Below are 17,953 nucleotides of genomic sequence, written 5' to 3' on the forward strand. Positions count from 1 at the left end.
AATATAATAATTTTAAAAAAATAATGAAATATCGACGCTGCTGGAATAGTGAAACTTCGCAACAGTTGACACTTTTAAAATTATTCCTTACCAATGAATGACACTCTCAAAAAATTGTCAGAGTATAGTGAAACCACACAACTTTAAACTTTAAAATTTTTAATGGCAATATAGGAAATATATTTAAATTTTTAATTTATTTACAAATCCTTCAATTTCTTCTGTCAAAGAGAAACGCAACAGGTTGTGGTGGGCAGGTTACTCGTGGGCAACATTCGGGATAAGGCTTAGATAAATCTTGTGGCAATATTGTGCAGGGAGGTTCAGTTAATGCAGCACCACACCTAAAATAAAAAAATAACAGTTATTACTATATGAAACTTTCGTGTCAATTTAAAATAGAATCTCGTACAAAGTCCCAACATATACAGAACTTTAAACTTTTTTGCAAAATACTTTTAGAGATATTTTGGATAATTGTCACAGGATGAACGAAGACCAATGTTTATGCTCAGTTTCCAATAGCTGTTAAAAATAATCTAAATGACACATTTCCCCAACGATGGATTTCCAGAGGAAGTGATTTTGTATGACCACCAAGAATCCTGAGTATATTCTGCTTGATTTGTATTTTTGCGGACATATGAAGTCCTTAGTTTATGCCAATAAAATAACTTTACGAGGCGAACTCTGAAGAAAGCTGCTAATTTTATAAGACAATCAAAGAAATTTTGACTTTAAATCAGTACGTCTTTCTTAAATAAAAGAAAATACCTTTAATGATGGTAATGTGGCATTACGTGCGAATGTGTATTTAAATTGTTGACCTACATTTAATTCGAAATTAAAGTTAAATTTATTTTGAGATTCATATCGAGCGAACTTAACCAAAGAAATTGTTAAAAACAATAAAAAAAACCTTTCCCGAGGAGGGAAAGCAAAGCTTTCTTATCGTCTACGTACGAAACGATGGTTTTTAATTTGTTATATTTTATTATATTTTATTTTGTTCTGAAGCTATTTTCTTGTGACATCTTAAAGTAATTACTATTTTAATGAGAATGGGCCACAATTGAAGTTTAAAATAAGTTTATTGACGTTTCAATTTCCACTTCGGAGATATTTCTCAAAATACAAAAATTAATAAATTAAACAAATTTTGTTTTTTGTTACTTGGTGAAAAATTCTTCTAATAATTTAATTTTATCTGACTCATTTATATTCACAATTCAGGCATACCGCCTACAATAGCCTTTTTTATCTGTTAAAAATAGCCGCAATGCTTCCTCACAAGTTCGACAAACATTATGAGGGACCCATGTCTTATCTTGATCGCCAAGTGTTACACCAAAATATGAAAAGTACTCATTTTCTACAAATTTGGTTATATGTTGTGTCTGTTTGACACCTACAAATATAACACATTACAGGCTATTCACACAAGATCTCTGAGATTCATTCATTTTAGAACAAATAATAAAAAAATATTTATCTGTTCATACAACACGAAAGTAAAATTGAAACTGACGTGCTTTGGGTATCGTCAATCTCAACTAAGCTTATCATCAGTTGGCTAATACTTCTTGCCATAATTAGCAGGGTTGCCAAATGTATACAGATAAACTTTGCCGTCAATTAGGTACTTTATCGATACTTAGAAATAATTACTTTTTACACCCATTAACATTTACATGTATGAACAAGTCACAGAAATTTCATTACCAGATGATAAAACCTTCGGTCACATTTCTAAATGTAATCTCTATTTTTATACAATCTGTGTAGCACGAAAAAAACGTACGTAATAGGAAAAAATCTCAACGGATTTGGATTCAGCGCCAAACAATACTCTAAAACAAACACTTTTGTTCTTAGACATCGAAATCTCTGCAGCGCATTATTATATTAAATTTAGTAACTTTACTAACCTTAATTAAAGACGTATTCCATATATGTAGCTTTAGTATACATTTGTATACACTTTTATTTCCATACACATTGTAATTGAATATAATTTATGTAAATAATTAAAAATAGCTTAAAATATCTTACCCCGCTTGCTGTATCCTTCTATCATCTGAACAAATTAATCGAACACATTGTCCTTTTTGTTGTTTCTCTTCGCCATAATGCATGGAACCTATATCGTACAGGGTTGTGTAGCAGTAACCAAGATGCTCTAAAAAGCGGAACATAGGTTTATTTGCAAATTTAAGGTTCTTTTCTCGACTTTAGTAAAAAATTAAAGCTCTCGTGGCAAATGAACAATCATCACGTGTATTTTTAATTGCACTATCAATATTCAAATTTACAATAAATGAATATTACGTTTTTCTAGCTGGGACATTTTGTTCCATCCGCATTACATGCCCTATCCACCTCAGACGTCCTATCTTAATATGTTTTACGATATCAGGTTCCTGGTATATTCTATAAAGTCGAAGTTGTACCGTCTTCTCCACACTCCATTGTCACTCACTGCTTCATAGATTCACATTAATACTTTTTTTTTCGAAACATTCTAACATGTTTTCATTATTTTTTGTTAGAGTCCAGGTCTCTGAACCATATGTTAGGACTGGGCGTATTATTGTCTTGTAGAGTTTTATTTTTGTATTTCTTGATATAATTGTGGATTTAAGGAGAAGATTAAGCCCAAGTTGGCCGTGCAAATTCTGCGGTTTATCTCTGCGGTAGTATTATTTTCAGGGGTGTATACTAGTTCGCTCTCGCAGTCAGATTGTAATACCCCACAGAAAAGGGGCATAGGTAAATTCGCTCCGGCAATATATTTCTTAAAAAAGATATTTGAATAATGTCTTCTCAAACTTTGTATTTACCTATTAATACAACACTACCGTCATTGTTTAGAAAAGAATGAGTCTTTTTTAAACAATGCTACTATATAACACTACTTCTTACTTAAAAAAATATTAAAATTGTAACGATAATATCACTAAAGTATTATGATTTTAGAGCTGATATTCCCTTGTTCAATATTTGATTGGGTTTTTCCGTATCAGAAGTTGCAATTGATATATTTCTTTGAAAAGATTGGTAATTAGTAGTCTACCTGAAATTTTATGATAAGAAATACGGGTGGTGCGAATCTTAACACTATTACTTTAGTTCCAGTTTGAATGTCGTTATAGTTAGTTCATGATTAGTCTAGGCGGGATCTGTTTTGGATTGGACATTTTCCATAGGAAGCTATTTTTTTGCTGGAATCCCTTCAGGATGTGCCCAATATCGATAATCACGATATGCGCCAGTCGCAAACCCTGTGCTAAATTTTTTATTTAACAAAATCTGAAAACAATTGAAAATTTCTCATTTTTTTGCTCCTATTTTCGTTTATAATTCGGAAAATATTGATCCTAGAGAAAAAATTATAAGAAGTTAAAAGTTTCGTTATTCCATTTTACACAATATTCCGTTAGCTAGAAATTGAAAATTTAATGTTTATTGTTGAAAAAATAGCAATAATTGGAAAAAAAAGTACAAAAAAATGAAGTTAATCCTTTAAACGTTTTTGACTTTCTAAACCTGACTTACAAGCTCCATATTCCGCCTAGAAAAACTTTTTAATATGTTTAAGACGTGTGCTAAATTTTGTTAAGATCGGTCGGATAGGTTTTGCATAATAATTTTGCAAGTAAAATTCAAATCGGTTCACTAGGAGAGCCTAGAAGTTTTAAACATTTTTGAGCCAAAAGCGTTTAAAAGTTTGAGCCTTCCTTTAAGTGTAAAAAAATTTGCAACTATCTGAGAGCCTTATTTAGGGCCTACTATAAATTTGAAAATTTGCGAATTTTTTCCAGTAGGTTGGATTGCAAAATTATTATGCAAAACCTATCCGACCGATCTTAACAAAATTTAGCACACGTTTTAAACATATTAAAAATTTTTCTAGGCGGAATATGGAGCTTGTAAGTCAAGTTTAGAAAGTCGAAAACATTTAAAGAATTAACTTCATTTTTTTGTACTTTTTTTCCAATTATTGCTATTTTTTCAACAATAAACATTAAATATTCAATGTCCAGCTAACGAAATATTGTGTAAAATTGAATAACGAAACTTCTTATAATTTTTTCACTAGGATCAATATTTTCCGAATTATAAACGTAACTAGGAGCGAAAAAATGAGAAATTTTCAATTGTTTTCAGATTTTGTTAAATAAAATATTTAGCACAGGGTTTGCAACTGGCGCATATCGTGATTATCGATATTGGGCACATCCTGAAGGGATTCTAGCAAAAAAATAGCTTCCTATGGAAAATGTCCATTATGGTCTGAATTTCTACAGATCCCGCCTAGTCTGGATGGAGAAATCTGAATCACATTAAGTGAAAAGGGCAAGTCAATGTTAGTTATTGATAATTACAAGTATAACTTCCATAAAATGCTTGCTAATAATATCAAACGTTGGCAGTGTGTAGAAAGAAGTTGCAAAGCATCTGTTAAAACTTTAAATATTTGTAACAGTGTACTCGAAAGTAGTCATAACCATACCCATGAAAGTTTATCAAAAACAGTGTTAAACCGGCAAAAATTAAGTAATAGTGTTAAGCGGAAGGCAATGGATGATTTGTGTGAAAAACCATTGAAGTTGATATACAGCGAAATTAAACAAACAGGCCCTAAAAGTCTTACTGCGGAATATGTACATTTGATTAGAAAATTCCGAAGTGCGCACAGGAAGTAAATGACTCGTTAAACTCCGTGGAAGTGACAACCAACCAAAAAGAACAATTTTTATTGAAAAATGATCCGGTAAAAAAATTTGTTTCTTAACATTTTTATGTAAATTAGAAACAATTTATGTTGATGGAATTTTTAAATAGTGCACTAAACTTTTTATTCAACTATTTTCAGTTTACTGTTGAACACGGAGATGGGAAATTTAGCGATAGAACCTATAAATTTACATTTCATTTATTGTTTCCCATCTTTAGACGTAAGCTTTTAATGGGAATAAGCCACAAAAAAAATTGTTTAATTTACTAATGTTTGTATTTTGAGAACAATTTCCGAAGTGGAAATTGAAACGCCAATAAACGTATTTTAACCTTTAATTGTGGCTTATTCCCATTTAAATAGTAATTAATTTAAAATGCCACAAGAAAATAGCTTCAGAACAATATTAGTTTTAGTTGACATCCTCCTCTGATACGTCTAAAGGTGGGAAAAAGTGAATAGAATGTAAATTTATAGGTTTCTATCGCTAAATTTCTCATCTCTACTAGTTTCATCTCTTTTATCTTACAACTTCATATGTTTTCCATCGTTTGCGTTATTTTGCCGGTTATTAGCGCGCTTATCACTGTATTTATGTAAATATGTATCTACCAATATTTGATATAATTTCTAATATAAAATACAAAAGCCGCAGTACCTATTTTCCTGGTGTTAATTTGCCTAGAACTTAATAGACTTAATCCGCTTGACCACGGGAGCGAACAAGGTTGTGGTTTTCGGAGCGAATTAGTATGTAATTAAGAGGGTTTTTTGACCTTGGAAGCGAACTAGTGTGCTCCGATTTTCAGTGTTAAGGAGCTCTCCCAGGTATACAAATTTGTTCACTGCTTTGATGACGTCGTTTTTTTATAACAAGTGGTTGTAGGATTTGTGATTGCTTGCTTATTTTCATATACTTTGTTTTGTTGGTGTTTATTATTAAACCCATTTTTGTAGCTGATCCTTTTAATGCTACATACGCCTCTCGTACAATGTTTTCCGTTCTCCCAACAATATTGCTATCATTAGCAGGATTTGCGCTGATTTATTATATATTGAACCAATGGTTGTGATTTGTGACATACGTATTACTTTTTCCACAGCCATTGAACAGTATACAGGAGAGAGGGGTCTCCCTGTCGCAGCCCGTTATTTGTTTTAAAAGATTCAGACAATTCCTTCTGAATTCGTACTTTACATTCAACTTTTTCTAGGGTTAGTTTTGTTAAATTTACCTTTAACTGATTTGCTATTCCTCTTTCATTGCTTTGAACATTTCTCTTCTATTCACAGAGACGTAGGCTGCTTATAGTCTATAAATATGTGATGAGTATCAATGCCATATTCCAGTGTTTTTTCCAAAATTTGTTTAAGGGTTGCGATCTGATGAATTGTCGATTTACCACCTCTGAAACCAGCCTGGTATTTTCCTACTATCCGTTCTGCATATGGTGCCATACGGTGACATAGTACTGTGGAAAATATACTTATACGCTGCATGTAGAAGCGTAATTCCTCTGTGGTTAGAGCATTCAAAGATATCTCCTTTTTTGTGTATGGTGCAAAGTATTCCAATCATTGGGAAGAGATTTCTATGTCCATATTTCTTTTATAAGCTGCTGTAATGTCATTATGGTATCATGGCCACCTTCTTTATATACTTAGTTCAGCTGGGAGATTATCTATTCCGGGTGATTGGTTTCTGGCTGGTTTTTTTAACTGCATCTTTAACTTCAAGAATCGTTGGTGGTTCATCTTCCCTCTCGTCTGCTTCTCTTACGTCATCTCTTTCGTCTTCCAGGTTTTCTTCTTCCTCTATATTAAGTGCCTGGAAGTATTCCACCCATCTGTTCAATACATCTTTCCTTGTAGTTAATAGGTCGCCATTCTGACTTCTGCATTGTCTTGTGGTTGCTTTGAATTCTTGTTTGTTGATGGTATGCCTTTGAATTCTTTCACCCTGTTGAGGTTTTCTATATACTTAGGTTCCGTATTTAGGTGGTTTCGTTTTTTATTTTGTGTATCCTCTTTTCTTCTCTTCTCTTTGTCTGGTAATTCTCTACAGTTGTTCTAGTTCTTTGGGTAAGCATTTTTCTGTAGACATTTTTTTTTCTTTTGTTGCATTCTTGCAATCATCGCCAAACCAATGATTTTACGGAGACAAATTTCTGTTCCTAATCTTTTGCTGCTGCTTCAATGTCTTTCTTTATTCTGGTCCAGTAGAAGTCTATATCTGTCTGGCCTTCTTCATTTACATTTTGATTCCTTAGCCTATTGTTGATGTTTTGCGAGTACCGTTCTGCAATTGTCGCATCTCTCAACTTTTGCACATTCCATTTTTTTGTGTCATTTTTTTTCTTTTGAGATCACTAGACAATGATCTGAGTCTATGTTTGCGCCTCTATAACTTCTGCAGTTTATTACGTCTGTTCCATGCCTTGAATCTATTAAGATGTGATCAATCTGACTCGTTGTTCTTCCATCAGGAGAGGTCCAGGTTACCTTGTGTATGTTCTTGTGTTGTAAATGATTTATTGATAGCTCCAAATAGCTACTCTCAACGTAACTTCAAAAATGACTAAACGTACTTGACTGAGGTATGAACACAAACCAGTTGTACCCCAATTTATAAGCTCGCAATATAAAAAAAACAATTCATCAAAAAGACAAACGACTTGAACCGAGCTGCTTACATAAATATAATATTCGCATTATGAAATTATTGTTATGAATTTATCAAATTATCTAGTTTTTTCCGGAAGGTAAAGAAGCTCGTAATTAAGTATAAGTATAAATATCACTTAAAATTATGTAGGTAAAATTAGGAAGTTAATATTAATGTGAGATTACAAGTTAGGCAGTGTAATTTGTGATTGAACAGTACTCAAGTTCTACATCTCTATTTTATCTAATAAGTAGCGTACTAAAGTGTTCTTGTTACTTTTTAAGGATCCTATATAGCTAGTTGATTCTTCTTAACTTATTTTTCCCAATATTATTTGTAGGTTTCCATAAAGTTCTTTCCTATATTTGCTGGTTTACAATCTTCCGGTGCACATATTCCTATTATGTTCTTCATTTTCTCTATGTGCTTTTTTCAGAATGAATAAGACAAATAAATAAGGATGAAAACGTGATGAACAATGTACAATAACAGTTTGTCATTAGCAATAAGAAATTTTTTAAAAAATGATACAAATTGTGGTAACAAATATGACATTCTTATCGTGCATAAAAGCTTATTATTAAAGTCAGCGTACCTGTACCAGGATCAGAAGGTATTATTCCTGTCCAAGCTTCAATGTTAAAAACTGTAATTGCCACAATCAGTAGAATCGAGTAAGCCTTCATCGTAAATATGGACGTGGTATCTTCCCAGGTAATGCCCTAACTATTGTACCAGATATGATTCAAAATTGTTTATATGGCATTTCCTGTATCATATCTTATTTTTCCTATTATCGTATTATTTGATTAAAATTTCATCATTTAATTAAAAAAACTAATAACGTTATCATTTTATTGCGATGGGTTTTATCTTTGTTTTTAAAACAATTGATTATCTTTTGTTAGGTAGTAGAATCAAATATATGCCAAAAAATATGGTAAAATAATCCATAAACACCCACAGGTTATGGACGAGATGCTGATAGGTAAAGCACGTGGGAGAACGTACATGGACAATGTATTCGCATGTGATATATAATATAATATATTAAACACATTGAAAAGGAACATCTTAGAAAGGTTGCCCAAAACATCACAATACACATAAAAAGATATATATATATATATATATATATATATATATATATATATATATATATATATATTTTGAAAATAGTTGTTTGCTTTAGATTCAAAAATCAAAGACCCAGTACCAACCTTATATAAAAGTAATGTCGTTTATGAAATACCGTGTTTAGGATGTCAAAATAGCTATATTGGTCAAACATCACAATGGCTAAAACAACGCATCACACAACATAAAAGTGATTGCCGCTTGAGAAAAAATACTTGCGCAGTGGTTGAGCACTATGAAAACACTGGTCATATGCTAGACTATAACAAAGCTCACATTTTGGCACATACTGATAACTACAAAAGTAGATTATTTCTTGAGATGTATTACATTAACAAAAATAAAAACACTTTAAATTATAAAACGGACACTGGACAGTTAAGTAACATATATTGTAACATATTGAACAAAATTTATAAATATTCAAAATAGCCAACATTCATCTTAATAACAACTAACCTTAATAATTCATCAAAGAAATATTATTCTTCTAACTTTTCTTTTATTGTTATTTTTATTTTTACATTTGAAATAATTTTAATTTTTTATCGTATAGCTGTAACGAACGTGCTTAAGACAATTTAATCTTGACATTCAATATTTCAAATACTTCAATGTCATTTTTCTTTGCGAAATCTTTTAAATTCTGTAAGTGTTTTAAAATGTATTTGTACGCCATTTTTTGTAATGTTCAAATTGTTTTAGTTTACTCCTGAAGAAGCTGTTAAATAAATGGCGAAATATTGAGTAATTTAGAAAAACGAAAGATTTTCATTACAGACCACTTTACCCGATAATTCGAACTTATTTATAAATTATTTTTTGGTCGAAATAATCATTTCTAATATATATATATATATATATATATATATATATATATATATATATATATATATATATATATATATATATATATATATATATATATATATATATATATATATATATATATATATTGTAGTATTTCTAATAATTCTATTTTATCTATTATTTATTTATTAAAAGGTTCTTATTTTAATTTATTAAAAAGCACGATAATTTATATCAGTTTATTTAACCACTAATAATACATAATTTATTTTATACGAACGTTACAATTAAAATCGCGGGCGCGGGTCTTCAGATATTAACTAACTGTTCCCTTCCATGAAAGCTCCTGTTTTATACGCCAGTACCGTTAAGCTAGAAACATCGACAGCCCTCTCGACTAGCGGTAAACTGGTATTTTCACATCGGCTCGTCCAGAACGTAAATCCGGGTCATCGTCTCGACCGGTTCAGGTAAATTTCTGCCAGCTAATCGAAGGGTCTCGTAAAATCTAAAACATATAAGTGAATAAACAAGATGTTTACAGGTTTTTAATATGACTCATATTTTTACGTAACAATATACACATATATATATATATATATATATATATATATATATATATATATATATATATATATATATATATATATAAAGTAGTTAGGTATTATTGACTGACACGTTATGTAAAATAAAGTTTTATTTTGAGGTTGCAGTCATTAATAGGGCAGGAAAGTAAAACTCTTTGTTCTTTAATCAAGCTTTCGCAAAATTTATTTGCTTCTGCAGGATATGCTAAAATATGGTATCAGTAAATACAACGAAATTAGAACTAAATAGCATTGTATAAAACTAGTAAAAAAACTTACAACATGAGGTTAATCCATTAAATTTTCAAATTTGCAAAACATTAAAACTTAACTTATTTTAAAAATTATACAGTTATGTAAGTACAATATTCCAATTTAATTTAATTTTGTAAAAATTCATTTTGACATTGATTGTTTGATTTATGTCAGAAAGACACTCGTTTCTGTTTATTATATTTTTTGTTGTTGATAACTAGCTCTTATCAACAACAAAAAATATAATAAACAGAAACGAGTGTCTTTCTGACATAAATCAAACAATTAATGTCAAAATGAATTTTTACAAAATTAAATTAAATTGGAATATTGTACTTACATAACTGTATAATTTTTAAAATAAGTTAAGTTTTAATGTTTTGCAAATTTGAAAATTTAATGGATTAACCTCATGTTGTAAGTTTTTTTACTAGTTTTATACAATGCTATTTAGTTCTAATTTCGTTGTATTTACTGATACCATATTTTAGCATATCCTGAAGAAGCAAATAAATTTTGCGAAAGCTTGATTAAAGAACAAAGAGTTTTACTTTCCTGCCCTATTAATGACTGCAACCTCAAAATAAAACTTTATTTTATATATATATATATATATATATATATATATATATATATATATATATATATATATATATTATATATATATATATATATATATATTATATATATATATATATATATATATTATATATATATATATATATATATATATATATATATATATATATATATATATATATATATATTCTATATATATACCCTTTAGGGTTTGCTTGAGCTTTCGAGTTCATTTAACCCTTTATTAAAAACATACTACAAATTAAAAACTGCATTATAAAATGAAGTTATTATTTATAAACAGGTTACCCTTCTGAGGATGTTATAAAATTAAATCTTTCAGTACCATTTTTTTCAGTAAACGAAAAAAAATTTTTTTCCTAAAATGTACTTAAAACAGTTCAAACACTTTTTTTCCATTAATAAAAATATAGCATGTATATATAAAACATCAACAGAAAAGAATTCAAGGCAACCACAAGACAATGCAGAACTCAGAATGGCGACCTATTAACAACAAGGAAAGATGTGTTGAATAGATGGGTGGAATACTTTAACCAGTCACTTAATATAGAGGAAGAAGAAAACCTGAAAGACAAAAGAGATGAGGTAAGGGAAACAGACGATAGGGAAAAGGAACCACCAACGAGTCTTGAAGTTAAACATGCAGTTAAAAAACTAGCCAGAAACAAATCACTCGGAATAGATAATCTCCCAGCTGAACTATATAAAGAAGGGGGCCATGATACCATAATGGCGGCGGCTTATAAATATGGACATAGAAATCTCTTCCAAATGATTGGAATATTAGAATACTTTGCACCATACACAAAAAAGGAGATATCTTTGAATGCTCTAACCACAGGAATTACGCTTCTACATGCAGCGTATAAAATATTTTCCACAGTACTACGTCACCATGTGGCACCATATGCAGAACGAATAGTAGGAAATGTGGTAAATCGACACTTTCAACCGTGAAACGAATTTTGAAAAAAACACGGGAATATAACATTGATTCTTCTTCTTGATGTGCCTATCCGTTACGAATCATCATGGCAATCTTTATCTTATTTGCAGCAGCGCGGAAAAGCTGCACAGATGTTGTATTGAACCAGATTCTAAGGTTCTTTAACTTCAAGATATTCTTCTTTTTCTTCCTGGACTTCGTTTTCCAAATATTTTTCCTATTATTTTATAGCATTGATACTCATCACATCTTTATAGACTACAAAGACGCCTACTACTCCGTGAATAGAAGAGAAATGTTCAAAGCAATGAAAGAGCTAGGAATACCCAGTCAGTAGGTAAATTTAAAAAAACTAACTGTTGAAAAAGTTGAATGTAGAGTACGAATTCAGAGGGAACTGTCTGAACCTTTTAAAACAAATAACGGGCTGCGCCAGGGAGACTCTCTCTCCTGTATACTGTCAAACTGGCTCTGGAAAAAGTAATACGTAGGTCACAAATCACAATCACTGGTTCAATATATAATAAATCAGTGCAAATTCTGGCTTATGCTGATGGTATCAATATTGTTGGGAGAACGGAAAACGCTGTACGAGAGGCTTTTGTAGCATTAAAAGAATCAGCTACAAAAATAGGTTTAATAATAAACACCAATAAAACGAAGTATATGAAAATAAGCGCACAACCACAAATCCTACGACAACTTGTTAACAAAGATGTAATAAATAACAAATTTTGTACCATTTTAAGGGTTTTTATCCACATATTTAGTGGTTTGCAGTGATAATGGACTTGTTAATCCGAAAACGTTCCATTGTAATGTAGCCCGAAAGGGCCTTTTTAGTTATATACCTTTTGTAAAGGATTTTTAAATAACTTTTGTGATTTATGGTTTCGAGCCAACTACAGGAATTTTATTTTTCTTGTGGATCTAAAATATTACGACAAACACGACCAATGACGTATATATAAACCAAACGATCATTTGATGTATCAACTTTGTAATATATCGCGAACTTCGTGCAACTTTGTATCTGTTCTATAATATACTGTTTCGCCTTTCTTTTTCTTCGTGAATTCCTTCACCATTCCAGACATTCGAGTGCTAGCTACTTTCTTGTAGCTGTTCTTGTTACTGATTTTGCAATGATTTAGCAGGGTTTTGGTCCAACGAATGGCATTGATGAAATCATTGCAGGAACCCTATCAGCATTTATTGATAGCAACCTGAGGATATCTTCATTTCTTGTGCGTTCATACATTGTAATAATAGTTGACATATCATCGAAAATCATTCGAATAAAAACCCATAATTGTGCACTGCTAATATTGTCCGTATATTCGTCAAACTCTAGTGATAGTACAATGTTATGTTTTCATGCAAAGTATCTTTTGAATATTTTGGCTAAGTCCTTCTGTTCTAACAAAATTGTATTTTGTGAGAGTGACATTTTTGTGATGAATGCCATTATTTTTAAAATCTTGAAACAACGTTTCGCCAGCTATAAGAAAGTTTGTTTTTGTTTTGGCACTTTGCGCCATTTTGTGCGATTGTCATTTATATGCGCATGCGTTGTCATACAATTAATTTAACATTTATTTACCATGCCCATCGGGTAAATAAGAACAGTATGAGCTATGTTGCAAATAGGCTATTATTATAAGAATAAATTATCGCATTAGACTATGGAAATTTTTTTTTCTGTTCTTAGCGGGCTATTTTCAAAACCTTCAGAGGTTCACGGTCGACGTCTTGACCACAATTTCTGTAAACTATTGTTTCTTTGTTATACATTTGAAATTGGAAGATATGAATCAAATCCATCTATCAATGATTAAATTGTTTCAGATTTCGCTTAATGCAGCTGTGTTGGACCAGCGCTGAATCTCGGCCTAAAGTATTACAATTACACATAATGCTGACTGATCTCCTGCAAGTGCACAGAAATACTTCCTCTTCGGACACTCTGAACGTCGACGAATTCGATCGAAGATGGGCTTCGTGTAAACCGAACACCATCATTAAAACCGACCACATTTCCGAAAGCATACTTTCGAACGATGAAAGAGAAAACGGCACAAAGTCATTATCGCTTAGTCTGACCAATTTACATGGATCTTTGGACAATTTAAGTAAGTATACCTTTTACTGATTAACTTTTTTACTTCTCTAGTATGAAATTCATACATTTATGAAGGCAACATGAGAATTGACCTCTGTAAAGTAGTACTTTCTTAGTAAAAATAAAAATACAAGGTATGACTAATACGTAGGGAAAACTGACAATGTGAAAGGTTTTGTTTTGATTGCATACATATTTACTTACTATCATCTTCTTCTCTCTTCTCTATGCCTGCAGCACACCATGTAATTTCTCCACCATGCGTTCGAATTGACTACAGAAGCTAATTCAGATAGACTTATCTTCTTCTTTTAGTGCCGAGTCCACTAATGCCGGTTGGCTATAACCATTGCAAATTCGTCTCTATCTTTTGCTTTTCTCAAAAGTGGTTGTGTGTTTAACCCGGTTCAATCGCGAATGTTTTTCAGCCAGGATATTTGTCCTCTACCAGGAACCCTTTTTCCTTCGTTTACCCTTCATAATCAGCTGCAACAACTCGTAATTCTCATTTCTTAGTATGTGCTCCAAATATGCTGCCTTTCTCCTTTTAATGGTATTTAAAAGTTCTCTGCCTTGTCTCTTTCAATTCTGTGCAACACTATTTCGTTCGTAATTCTTCTAAAAAGCTACATCTCAAAAAGTTTCCAGCTTTCTCATTAAAGCTTGATTCAGACCAACAGTCACGGGAAGATCAGATCACAGTCAAATCACCGTCAAGTCAAGGGGCCACCCATTGTGTTTTTAATTTTCGCTGAGAACAGCGTATAATGGATGCTATAAATCATAATATTTCTTCACGATCGCACTAAATTACTTTTTCGTTCTCCTTGATTAACAAAAGCGGCTAAAGAAGTGACGAAAATATACAACAACTTAAAACAGGTGGCTGACTGACTGTTTCCTATTCACACCAACCCGTGCAGTCCGTTCCAGTCAAGATCAAGTCACAATTCACAGTCTTGATCGCTGGCGAAGCGACTGGGCGGACAGTGATCTAGACTGTACTCTTGACCTCATTGAAAAACCACAGAAGCAACCTTGACTGTATCGTCTCTGACTTTGACTTGACTGTTTGTCTGAATCAACCTTAAGTCAACATTATCAGTCCTTTCCACAGAAATGTCCTCATCTTTAAAAAGACTGCTCTTGATTGCTCTATTCTCGATCGAATTTCTGATTTCGTATTTAGATCTTCAGTAATCCAGACTCCCAAATACTTCATTTTGTCCACTTGTTCAATATCTTCATTTTTTATCTGGATCCTTGTTATGCCTTTACCCCTCTCACTGATAACCATGGTTTTTGTTTTCTTTATGAATATTGTGAAACCAAACTGTTCCCCAGTGTCACAAATTATGTTTAGTAGCGCCTGCAGGTCTTTCTCACTTTCAGCGATAATGACTGTATCGTCGGCATAATAGATGTTATTTATATTTGTCGAGTCCTTTTCGCTTCAGACATTCCATGAGAATATGATGGTTAATTATTAAGTTTTCTCATGTGTGTGTCCATGAAAAGATCTTCAATATATTTAGTCCATACTTGTTTTATTTCAATTGGGTTATTAATAGGTTTATTGTTTTTATCAATCAATCGGTTAGGTGTGTTTGTTCGTGATGTTCCAGATAATTCTCTGACTTTTTTATGTAAATTATAATTATCATGTTTTTTATGCAATTCCTCTATTTCAATGCATGTTTCCATCATCCACTTTTCCTTAGCATATTTTATTTTGCTCCTTATTAATTTGTTTTTCCCTGAATTTATTTGGGTTTTTCATCATCATATAACGGGGGTCCTACGGCGATTGCCGCTTCCCGCATTTCAGCCTCCATCTTTTCCTATCTCTCCAATCTCCCTCTTCTAAGCCTCTAGATTGCATTGTTTTTGTAATTTCTCTTCTCCAGGAATTTGGTGGTCTTCCCCTTTTCCTTCTTTCTGGCGGTACATACATTAAGGCTTTCTTTGGCCACCGCTCCTCCTCCATTCTCATCACGTGACCATACCATTGTAATTGCCTTCCTTGTATTCTATCTGAAAGAGTATCTCTAATTCCTGTACGGTTTCGTATTTCCTCATTCCTGATTCTTTCCATTCTCGATACTCGACATGACCTTCTAAGATAATCCATTTCCACAACGTCTACTTTATCTCGTTCATTCTTTGTCATCGTCCAACATTCGGCACCATATGTGGTAATTGGTTCTACAATTGCTCTGTATACGCGAAGTTTGGTATGCATCTTTATTTTATTAGACCACAGTAATGAATTCAGTATTCGGATGCATTTTTTCCCTTGGGTTATTCGGTTTTGTACATCTATCTTAACTCTGCCATCTGCTGATATGATGCTTCCTAGATATTTATACTGGTTGCAGCCTTTTATGACTGCGTTTTCAAGCCTCAGATCTGTGGTATTTCCTCCAATTTTTAAATATTTGGGTTTTTGTTTTTATATTTTCTTCTTTGTTCCATGATTTCCAGTATTTCTTGAGTCATCCAAGGTTTTCCGCTTTCTTCTTTATTTTGTAGACTTTCGTTCTGTTTCTTTATAACAGAATCTTTGATTTTGCTCTACATTTTGTGTTTTTCATTTTTAATGTTAAACTTTTTATTTCTGGATTTATACAAGTTGAAGCACGTATTTATCTTGAGTAACAGAGTATTCACATTAGAACTTTTGGATTTTATTATCTTCTTTACTCTCAGTTTCATTTTTGAGACAAGGAGGTTATCGTCTGATGGGAATGTGCTACAGGGTAAGTCTTAACGATTATAATGGAATTTCTAAATCTTAGATTGATTAGTATAAAGTCGATCTGATTTCTAATGCATCTTTGTTTATCCTGTGGTGACCTCCAGGTATACAGTCTACGGGGTGGTAATCGAAAGCATATGTTTATAATCGCCAGGTTGTCTTCTTGACAAAATTGAGTCAATTTGTCGTCATAATCACCTATTATATTGTCGACTCGGCCTTTTCCTATCTTTGCGTTTAAATCGCTCATTATTTTTGTAATTTCTTCTTTCCTGGTGTATTGTAAAAGTTGTTTGAGTTGTTCATAAAAATGTTCTATTTCAGCTTCTGATTTATCTGCAGTTGGAGCATACCCTTGCACTATATTAATGTTCACTGGTTTACCCTGTATTGATAATAACAGCAGTTTATCCGAAAAGGGAACACAATTTACAACGGCTGTGTGAATTCTCTGTGTGGATTTTTAGGTTCGATCTATTCATTTTCTGAATCGTGTTGTGCGTCTTTCTTTGTTCGAACAAGCTTTTCACATTCCTTGTCCCGATATTTAAAAAGGATTTTTTGTCTATATAGTTATTTGCCACATTCGGGTGGCTTTTCCTCGCGGGAATTCTTAGCATCCCTTGACTATTAAAGGTCCGCGGTGGATTAGGGTCCATTTCTGTGATTTACCGTATTTTTGATGTAACTGTTCTAGGGAAATCTGACGATCTTTAATGTAGTGGTTTCGCGTTGCCTTCTACATCCTTATGCTGTTGAACACACATAGGTTCATCCGCCTTTGAGACCAATTTCTTAACTTCAGGACAAAAAAGCGCCCTAATACTTACTAACTCATCCGCCCGAAGCCGTTGGTCAGTTAGGGTGGCCGCACACAGAGAGAGCAAAACTGTTTTAGTCAAAAACGTTTTTGACTAAACGAGTCTTATGCTGATGTTTCCATATAAATGAAATGAGCTGACGCACACTGATTAGTCGTGTGTCTAAAGCATGTTTAGGCTCATTTAGTTTCAGTCAGTCTGTTTGATGTTGATTACCGGATCGTCGTTTCGTGTCGAAACATTTCAATGTACGCAGGCGCAACGTGTTTTTGGAATTCCTTTCTTGAAACCGCTCGAGTAGACAACAAGAAGCACATGTAGAAACAGCGATATTTTGCTTATTTATATTGTGTGTATCATGGAAGTGGACGCAGAAAAATTAATTGTACTGATTGAGGCCAGATTCTTTTCTCATTTATAGGATGCACCCAAAATTGTCTTTAATTTTGCGTTTTTTCGTCCTGTAGGAGGAACCACTGCCAGAAAACTAGTGCAATTTCGTCGTTATCTG

At 32.3% G+C, this 17,953-nt stretch overlaps 2 protein-coding genes across 3 annotated transcripts in view; one reads left to right on the forward strand and one right to left on the reverse strand.

Annotated features, from left to right (window-relative positions):
- Positions 1–17,953, forward strand: part of LOC140432800 (uncharacterized) — a 214,381-nt gene that overhangs the window by 137,964 nt on the left and 58,464 nt on the right. For both annotated transcript variants that reach the window (XM_072520913.1, XM_072520914.1), the window contains exon 9: positions 13,590–13,873. In XM_072520913.1, coding sequence (XP_072377014.1) covers positions 13,590–13,873 — 284 coding nt within the window. The remainder of the gene's footprint in view (positions 1–13,589; positions 13,874–17,953) is intronic.
- On the reverse strand, positions 143–8,151 carry LOC140441908 (U-scoloptoxin(16)-Cw1a-like). The gene is made up of 3 exons (XM_072532905.1): positions 7,999–8,151; positions 2,053–2,179; positions 143–344 (listed from the first exon to the last, which is right to left on the reverse strand). Exons 1-3 carry the CDS (start codon positions 8,087–8,089, stop codon positions 212–214), a joined length of 351 nt encoding a protein of 116 aa, XP_072389006.1. The 5' UTR covers positions 8,090–8,151; the 3' UTR covers positions 143–211.

The sequence above is a fragment of the Diabrotica undecimpunctata genome, chromosome 1, assembly GCF_040954645.1.
Source record: "Diabrotica undecimpunctata isolate CICGRU chromosome 1, icDiaUnde3, whole genome shotgun sequence".
In the NCBI taxonomy this organism is placed as follows: domain Eukaryota; kingdom Metazoa; phylum Arthropoda; class Insecta; order Coleoptera; family Chrysomelidae; genus Diabrotica; species Diabrotica undecimpunctata.